Here is a 9,563-nt window from a genome sequence, read left to right as displayed (position 1 = left end):
GTCTGCATCCTCTGGCGCCTGGCAATTATCTGCCAGGCGATTGCACCTGGAAGGCAGGCGTGGACGAGCCGTCCAGGGCCACAGGGCGGGTGGGTGGTGCAGACCGGGGCCGGGCGCAGGTGGGGCGGCGCGGGAGGGGCGGGAGCGGCGGAGGCCAGGCCCCGCCCGGCCGGCGCTCGGGGAGCGGGCGCGGAGCTGCGGGCCGGGCGCCATGCGGAGGGCCAGCGTGCGCACGGCGGCGCTCCTGCTGTGCATCCTGTCCTACCTGCTGGTGGGCGCCGCGGTCTTCGACGCGCTCGAGTCGGAGGCGGAGAGCGGCCGGCGGCGGCTGCTGGCGCAGAAGCGCGTTGAGTTCCGGAGGAAGTTTGGCTTCTCCACCGAGGACTACCGCGAGCTGGAGCGCCTGGCCAGGCAGGCGGAGCCGCACCGCGCCGGCCGCCAGTGGAGGTTCGCGGGCTCCTTCTACTTCGCCATCACGGTCATCACGACCATCGGTGAGCCGCGCACCGCCGCCCCTCCCGGGCCCCCTCCCCCGCCTCCGGGTTTCCATCCGACTTCGGAAGGGTCCTCGGGGCTCTCGGAGCCTCTCTCTCCGGCCTCCCCCTGCCGACTGGGGCTCTCAGCCCACCAGGGCAGAACCCGGAGGCATCAGTAAGTGTTTGCACAGAGGCCGGCTCTCAGTGCTCAGAAAACGCCCCGGGGGCTAGCTAGCGTGGATGAAACGATGCTGGAGGACCGAGGGGCTGGATGGAGGTGGTCCTTGTAGTATCAGGCCAGCTGTGTGACTTAAGTTAGTTATTTAACTCCTCTGTAAAATAGGAGTATTAATCTGTTTGCCTCCATCTCAGAGTGATGGGGAGATTATTACCAAGGAGATAATAGATGCAGAAAGTTTTATCGCAGAGTCTGACACATAGAAATCAGCACACCAAAAAAAATACGTCTTAAATATTTAAATAATGATGATTATTCTGGAGAACACAGACCTCGTCTGTCTTAGTCGCTGATGAAAGATCAGTGTCTAGCGCATAATATACAATAAATATGTGTTAAAGGAATAGGCTGGTTGCCATCAGCTTTGGACATCAATCACCCTTGGTGACCCAGAGCAGTTCCTCTGCGGCATCTGGAGGGCCAGCTGTTGCCATGACTACCGTGGGGGTGCTACCTGCGGAGCCTAAGCCCGGGGAAGCCCCAAAGGAGAGAAGCGGGCTTTGCAGGGCTCCAAGCTGGGTGCCCGCTCCAGCTGGGGCTGCCCGGGCTTCTCCTTGGGCTTGGGCCAGCAGCCTATAAACCTGGGCCTTGGAGAAAGTGTCTCCCTAATGCTCTTGCAAGTAAAGGAGAGCTTAGCCTTTAGCTAAGTTGAATTGAAAGCCCAGCCACTGTAATTATGTAGTGTTCTGTGCGCCTCACCACTGCTCCTGGGCCCTGGCTTCATCAAAGGCAAAATGCAACGTTCCCGCCTCACTGGGATGGCAGGTTTAAGCGAGGTCACGTGTACATTGTGACCTACAATCATTAAGTGCTAGTAATGTGCTATTTGCCAACCAGGGCCCCTGCTCCTTCGGAGGCCTCCAGATGGGTTTTGGCTTCCTCTCCAGGCTATGCTTGACATGAGTCCCGAGCCCGGGGAGACAGAATCAATGAAAACAGGAGTTTTGCCTTTTCTGGCCACTTGAGGGCGCTACCGACTGCTCTGTGATTCTTCTGCTTAAGTGATCCTTGCTGGAAGCCAGGCATCAGGGCCCAGGAGCTAGGGCTGTGCTGGGTAGAAGAGGCCGTGAGAAGCCCTGGAGGGTAGGAGTTAATAAAGCTCAGGGCCTAGGACTTTGGGGGCAGCCTTTGAGCCTGGTTCCTCATCTATAAAACGAGGATAACAATGTTGTCTCACTAGCAAGGCTAAATGAGACAATCCTTGGAGATTCCTTAGTCGGTTGTTACTGTTTTTCATTTAGCTCTGTGTCTAAACCCTGAAAGAGCCCCCAGGAAACAGCTCTTTAATGCTAAAGCGGCCCCCGCGTCTGGCCCTAGACCCCCTCAGGTTGGACTGAGCCCATAAACTTCCACTGATCCTATAGTCTGCGTCTCTGTGCAGGGCACTAGGGGCACAGGGAAGTGGCTGCCATATTTCTGCCCCCCGCCCCCCAGTGACAGAGAGAGGTAATGGCGGGCGTGCTGCAGCCCTGGGGAGGTGCAGGTCTTTACACATATATGTTGTATTGACACTTCAAGTGTCACAGATGCCCAAAGCGCATACTTCACAGTACCAAAGAGTGTAGAATGGGGAGGAAGTCTCCTTCCTGCCCTGTCCCTTAACCCAGAAAGTCTTCTCTCTGGATCGAATACAGTTACCAGTCTCTTGTATATTCTCTATATATCCTCTGCCTGTAGGTCCCTTTTAAACAAAACACACACATCCCATAGATATATTATACACACAATTTTGTCTCTTGCCTTTTTCACTGAATACATTTTTGGTCTTGCTTTCCTATCAGTCCCTACAGAGCTGTGCCGTCTTTTTCTTGGCTGTATAGTAGGGCTTCTCACCCTCAGAACTACTGACATATTGGCCTAGATAATTCTGCGTTGTGGGGGACTATCCTGTGTGCTGAAAGATTATCCCTGGCCCCTAACTGTCCAGATGCCAATAACACACAGCCACCCCGTCCCTACCCCCACCCAGGTGTGACAATGAAAAATGTCCCTAGGTGGTGCCAAATGTCCCTCGGGGGCACAAGTACTCTGGGTTGAGTTGAGAACCACTACTCTGTGGGATTCTGTGCTTTGGATGGCGCTGGGAGTATTTAACCAGCCCCCACTGATGGACACTTGTAAACAACCAAGATCCTTTTTTTGCGTTTCACCCCTCCAACGACACATCTCTTCTCTGTCCCTATAACTGTGCCGGCTCCAGAATGGCGTTGTCATGGAACCAGGCAGCAGGCAGACTTTGGGTACCACTTCTTTCATGCAGTGTGATACATTTCGGCTCCATCTTTTGTTCCCGCAAGTAACAGTAGCTTCCCCTGCCGAAAAGAAGCATCGTTGTTCATCCATTCCATGATCAGCGATCAATGGTTGATCGTCCATTTCTCAGTCGAGGGGCATTCCGGTTGTTTACAGTCTGGCGCAGTTAAAAAAAAAAAAAAAAAGATGTCCAAGGGGGGAGGGTTGGTTTTTCAACTCAGAATCGGCATGGTCCTTGGGCTTACGTGATGGGAAAGAATTTCAGCACACGTTGGTCAGAGACAGACAGAGATTTATTTAGGAAAGTAAGAAATAGACATTCAAGCTGGGTGTGGTGGTGTGCGGCTGTATAAGCCCAGTACTTGGGAGGCTGAGACAAGAGGATCGTGGGTTTGAGGACAGCCTTAGCAATATAGTGAGACTTCCAGCAGCCTAGAAAGACCTGGTTTCAAAACAAAACAAAACAAAATAATAATAATAAGAAAGGAGATGGGGGCCGGAGGCTGAAGGTATAGCTCAGAGGTAGAATGCCCTGAGCTCAATCCTCAGTACCTGCACAAAAAGGGGAAGAAAATATACACATCCAAAGGAGATTGTGGGCTATCTCAAAAGTGAGACGGGCACCTCGGAGGTGATGGACTCTTTTTTTTTTTTTTTTTTTTTGGTGGTACTGGAGGTGGAACCCAGAGGCTTTCTACCTCCGGGCTATACTCCCAGACCCATTTTATATTTTATTTGGAAACAGGGTCTCGCCAAGTTGCTGAGAGCCTCACTAAGTAGCTGAGGCTGGCTTCGAACCTGCGCGATCCTCCTATCTCAGCCTCCCAAGCGCGGGGATTACAAGCGTGCGCCACCACGCCCGGCTGGACTCTTTTTTTTTTTTTTTTTTTTAAATAGTGGGTTTTCAAGAGGGAGGGGCAGGAAGCAGGTAGGCGAGGAGGACCCCTGTCCTGTAGTCTGGGGACCGTTTCTGGTGGTCCAGTCCTTAGGGTGTACAGGCGGATGGCGAGCTCCATCTTCTGAGCAATAGCTCCGCCGGAGGGCCCTCTGAATGATGTCCACTCCGCGCCAGGCTCGAGGCCGGGCTGCGCAGCGGCTCTGGGATGGGGGCGCCGGCCTGGTGCGCTGGGCGGGGTGCTCACCGCTGCCCCGCTCTCCCCGCACAGGGTACGGCCACGCGGCGCCGGGCACGGACTCGGGCAAGGTCTTCTGCATGTTCTACGCGCTGCTGGGCATCCCGCTGACCCTGGTCACCTTCCAGAGCCTGGGCGAGCGGCTGAACGCGCTGGTGCGGCGCCTCCTGCTGGCGGCCAAGCGCTGCCTGGGCCTGCGGCGGCCGCGCGTGTCCACCGAGAACATGGTGGCCGCCGGGCTGCTGGCGTGCGCCGCCACCCTGGCGCTGGGGGCCGCCGCCTTCGCGCACTGCGAGGGCTGGACCTTCTTCCACGCCTACTACTACTGCTTCATCACCCTCACCACCATCGGCTTCGGCGACTTCGTGGCGCTGCAGAGCGACGAGGCGCTGCAGAAGAAGCCGCCCTACGTGGCCTTCAGCTTCCTCTACATCCTGCTGGGGCTCACGGTCATCGGCGCCTTCCTCAACCTGGTGGTCCTGCGCTTCCTGGCCGCCGGCGCCGGCCTCATCCGCCGGGGGGCGCCCGAGAGCCGCGGCTCCACCTGCGTCTCCTCCCGCCGCCTCCAACAGCTGGAGATGGGCGCCCGCGACAACCCGGGCTTCTCGCCCCCCTGGAGCCCCGAGGCCGTGCGCGGGGCCAGGGAGGACCGTCCTCGGGCTCGGCGGAAGTCCATCTGACCTCCTGGCCCGGCCAGGCCCGAAAAATGGGATGGGAGCGGCTGGCTTCGCCAAGAGGGGCTCCAGCCCCAAGCCTTGGAGAGAGGCAGGCCCTCGAGGCTTAGTGGCACCTAACCTTCTGTGGCTTCCCTCCCACCCCGCGTAGTTAATGTGGCCACAGAAACACAAGCCAGACTCCTCAGTCACCCCCTAGCCCCTAGTCCAAATTGCTGCGGGAAGGCGTGGCTGCATCGGCCCCCAGGAGAGGCGGCCGGCTCCCAGCTTTGGCCACCAGCAGGCCCCTCAGAGCGGAGACAGGTGGTTATGTTTCTGCTGTGAAAAGGTAGTTTTGTGCGCTGCAGGGGAAACGTACAAGCTTCCATGCTGGAATCCTATCAGCAGGGCCCGGACTGAAGGGCCAGTGTCTGCAAAGACCTCCCACTCTCTTGCCTAGCACGGAGAGTGGACTTGTAGACACTTTGTCCCTGGCCAGCCCCACTGCTGGATGAGGGAGGCCATGCTGACTGCCTCCCTATCCCTAGGGGCAGCCCGGTGCTGCGGGATGAACGTTATTCTGGGTCCTGCCGGTCACCACCAGAGGCACCTTGGGAATCTCCTTTCCCGGGGCCATTTCCATCAGTAAGATGACTGGGTTCGGGCGGAACCAGCTCCCTCCTGTGCACCTCTGGCAGGGTTTTCTGGGGCAGGCCCCTGCTCCAGAAAGGTATTGAGAAGTCCCTGGTGGGGCTTGCTGGCATCCCACAGCACTCAGCCCCTTCAAACACCAACAGCCTTTATCTTCCCAGATAGAGCAGTCTCAACACACAGCAAACGCAAGCCCAACTAGAAAAGCCAAAAACTTTAATTTTAACATGAGCTACATGGTTATGAACACAATACAACGTGACCCACTCCAATCCGGGCCGGAAACCCTCCCTCCCCCGGGGCCCCTGCTCCCAGAGAGGGCAGGAGGGCAAGGTGGGTGGATGGAGAAGCCCCAGCCCGAGGACCAGGGTCCTGCCGACCCACCACCCCCTGCAGGGGGCAATGTAGAGGAAAGGAGCTTGGGGGTGACATCAGTGCCCCGCATCTGGCCTCCTCTCTGCCCTGCAGCTGCTCTGGGTGAAATGGGCAGCATCAGCCCAGCCCTGGGGGCTTGCCAGGTGAGCACGTGGAGGCCAATACTTCCCGTTCACTAACGTGCTGCTCTAAAGACACGGCCCTCCCGGAGGGCCAGGGAGGCGTTACAGGTGGATGGGAAGGGGCTGGTCCCTTGGGCCTGGCACATCACTGCTGCTCAATAAATAAACACAGGTGACCTTGCCTGATGCAGCAGGTGTGCCTCTGGCGGGGCGGGCTCAGCGTGGTTTCTGAGCACTGCAGCGCACCCAGAGCTCCTGGCTTAAGCAGTCAGGTGGCGAATCTGCTTGATAAGGGCAAAACCACCCCCAAAACTACCCGCTGCACTCCAGGTGCAGAAGAGCAAGCTCAGACCCGCTGGAAAGCCGAGTGCTCGGCGAGCATCTTCCTCTCCCCGGACCTCTGCTTCCTCTTCTTGAAAATGGGGTGACAATGTGGGCCTCCCTCTGCCTGCTGCCCGGGGCTCTGTGAGGGCAGAAGGGTAACCCTGGGCTGGGGGGAGCACAGGAAATCTAAGTGTGCAGAAGGCTGCAGGAAGGTGCGTCTCATAGCCTCTTCAGGGCTAATGAGTTTTCCCCTAGATGACAGCCATGCGCCCCAGCCAGGAGCTGGAGCCTCTAACTCTCCCTCTAGCTGGTTCTGGAGAGGTCCCACTCCTGGACAGCCCTCACCCCCATCGCACCCGCACCTAGGCCCACCCAAATCCTGCAGGCCTTCGGCCAGCTGGACAGACCCCGGGAGGTCTGAGTCCCCAACTCCAGCCCAGAAAAGATACTGGCCCCGCAGATGGAGCCAACCTAGGCTGTGTAGTGCAGGGCTTGGGGGGCAGAAACACTGTGCCTGGTAGACCTGCCCTGAGCAGTGGCCTCCCCATGCAGGAAAGAAGCGCAATGGAGCCCTCCTCCTGTCCCACTGCTCACTGCCCAGGGAGCTAGCGCAAGCCGCCTCCTGCTTCTGGGCCTGCTCCCAACTGTCAGAGGGGCTACAGCTGTCCTGCCCATATTTGGGGGGACTACTCGGGGACTTTAGAGAGGGGAGAGGGACCATGGCCAGTGGCAGCCCCCTTGCTCTGCCCAGGCTGGGGGTGCCACCGGAGCCCAGGTGACCTCAGGGCGGACCTTCCTATGGAAATGGACTAAAGATCCCCAAGCCCTTTCTCTTAGTATGGAAAGGCATCCCGGAGAAGGAAGGTGGAGATGGCACCTCTCCATGGCCACCTTGCCTGGGACTTCTGCCCAGGGGCTGAAAAACAAAAACTGTCCCTCCCCAGAGACCCCAGTCCCAGAAAGGCCAGCTCCTCCCTCTCTGCTCTTCTCCAAAATGGTGGAGTTGGATGGCAAAGGACCAGAGGGCGGGAGAACAGGCTGGCCTTGAAAGCTCCCCAGAGATAATGATGGGGATGGTCACTCCCCTCCCCGGACCCCGCCCCCGATGAATTCGGACAGTGGATCCCACACCCAATGGTCACAGCCCCCTCAAAGGGGGACAGGTGCTCAGAAGGGTGATAAGAAACAGGGCGCCAGCCCCCATCTCCCTCCAGGAGGAGAGCAAGTTTTCACAGAACAAACAAGAAAGTCATGAGGGGGCCTCGCCGGCCACCCCCAGAGGGTTGTTATTGCTTCGGAGCGCCTTCTCTGACTCTCCCTCTCTCTTTCTCTCTCTAAAAGCTCTCTAAAGGCTGGGCAAATCAGCCCTGAGCCCCCTCTCGCTCTGGTCGGGACAGCCAGGCTCTTTCCCATCTTTAAAGAGTGGCCCCCTACACAAATAGAGCAGTGTCTGTTGGAGAGAGAGGGCGCCCCCTTCTCCTGGCTCAAAATATTTCAAATGGCGAATAATAAACAAACAGCAGAGAAATCACACTGGTTAAAAAGTGATGGGGAAGGGGTTGGTTGTGGGCCTCAGACAGGAGCCCGTCGGAGCCCTGCTCCCTCCTGCCCCAGCACTGGGACCCCGACAAGTTCTGAGGGCCTCCGAGATAAGAGGAGCATCCCTGCATCCCTCCCGGTGCAGCACCCGACCAGACTGTCAAGGACACCCAGGGCTTAGCCAGGTGAGGGGAGGGTGGGGTAGGACCAAGAGCCTGGTGGTCCTCAGTGGGAAATGACACCGTCTAACCGAGGCCGGGCCCTCTCTGTTGGGCCAGCAACGCTCAGGAGTGTCTCAGAAAGGAGATCGGTACCAAGGATACTAAGTCAGAACGTTGAGTATAGTGGGCAGTTCCTGCTACGACCCTACAGCAGAGAGGAAGGAAGGGGAGGAGGCGGAGGGGCCGGCCTCCTAGCCCAGGCCAACGAGGGATGTCCTGGGGTCTCCTCTCCACCCCGGCCTGGGACTCTGAAAAGACTACGCGTGTTTGAGCTAAGAACAGGCCCCAGGCGTGCACACTAACTCTACCCAGCTAACCTGGACTAAACCCTACACAGCAGGGACTAGGTGAGGAGGAGGGGCAGGCTGCTGGGTGCCTCCTGGGGAGGGGCAAAAATGTGCTTCTAGAAAAAGGGGCCAGCCTGCATCCTCTCTCGCATGCAAAAGGGCCCTGCAGGCCCCAGAGAGGTTGGCAGGGAAGGCGATTCCTGGCCTCCGTGAGCCTCAGCCTCCGGGGCTCGCTCCTCCCTATCCACATCTTCCCTTGGGCCAAGGTGACTGAGGCCGGGGCAGGGGGTTAGTACAGAATGATTTACTTAAAAAGACTAAAATAGGGGGGGCTCTAATGCCTCCCCAGACCTCTCGCCTGGAGGCAGAGGAGTCGACAAAATGACCTCTGATCTCAACCCACAAAGAGGGGTTCTCCTATTTGGGAAACCCTTACCTTGGCACCACCCATCCCAATCTCCGTTTTCTCCAGCCCCCTCCAATCCTGTACCCCCCAAAGGCAGAGACAGTGCACTCCCTGGGCGCGGGGTTCTGGAAACTCAGGGTCCCACGGCCCTTCCACAAAAATGCCGGTGACAATGTTCTTCCCAGTTTACCAACAGTTCCCGGGCTAGCTTGCTACACTCCTGCAGAGCAAAGCACCCTGGGGTTCACCCCAGGCGCCCTCTTCCCCTCGGTCCCTGCCGTCCCCCAATTCCTAGAGGGGCAGGCAGGATGAACAGATGGACTCAGACAGGCTGCGGCAAAGCTCCTTCCACGGGCAGGCAGAGGGAGGCCCGAGCTCCTCTTCAAGCAGGGGCTGCGGGCCCCCGGGAGCTGGCTCCGGATCCTTGCAACGCTGCCCCGGCGGCTCTGGGGCAGGTGTGTAGCTGCCTGAACCCGGTGCCGCAGGAAAGACACTTGCTGGTATTGGCACCATGGAGATGGCCGGCTCTAGACTCGATTCTGGGCAGCGAGCTTCCGAGGAGGCAAAGGGGGCCGGGCGGGACAGCGTCTGGGTTGGTGAATGGTTCGCTCTGCTGCCTCAGTCCTTCTCCGTGGCCGCGGCCACCAGGTCAAGGCCGGCCGGGTCAAGAGTGCAGCCAACCCACTGGGAGAGGGGAGGTCTCGGGGGTGGGAGGCAAAGGAGGGGTGAGGAGGGGCCCGAGGGGGGCAGGTCTCCCCATTCTGCTTCCCCGCTGTGGGGGAGAACCCCGTCCTCCTCTGTTCAATGTGCCCCTGGGCCTGGGGTCCCAGGTCAGGGCCGAGCGATTTCCAGGCCGTCTCGGGGAGCCCCTCCCCATCCCTGGCA

The 9,563-nt window shown here is 58.6% G+C and overlaps 1 protein-coding gene across 1 annotated transcript; it reads left to right on the top strand.

Moving 5' to 3' along the window:
- Window positions 1–211: 211 nt before the first annotated feature.
- KCNK15 (potassium two pore domain channel subfamily K member 15) lies at window positions 212–4,780 on the top strand (the record flags this gene model as incomplete). Its single annotated transcript, XM_080716556.1, has 2 exons — window positions 212–494; window positions 4,134–4,780. 2 exons carry the CDS (start codon window positions 212–214, stop codon window positions 4,778–4,780), a joined length of 930 nt encoding a protein of 309 aa, XP_080572682.1.
- Between the last annotated feature and the right edge of the window lie 4,783 nt (window positions 4,781–9,563).

Source organism: Muscardinus avellanarius, assembly GCF_963383645.1.
Source record: "Muscardinus avellanarius genome assembly, chromosome: 19".
Classification (NCBI taxonomy): Eukaryota; Metazoa; Chordata; class Mammalia; order Rodentia; family Gliridae; genus Muscardinus; species Muscardinus avellanarius.
Note: the sequence above shows the minus strand (reverse complement) of the source record. Positions and strands in the feature narration are given on the sequence as shown.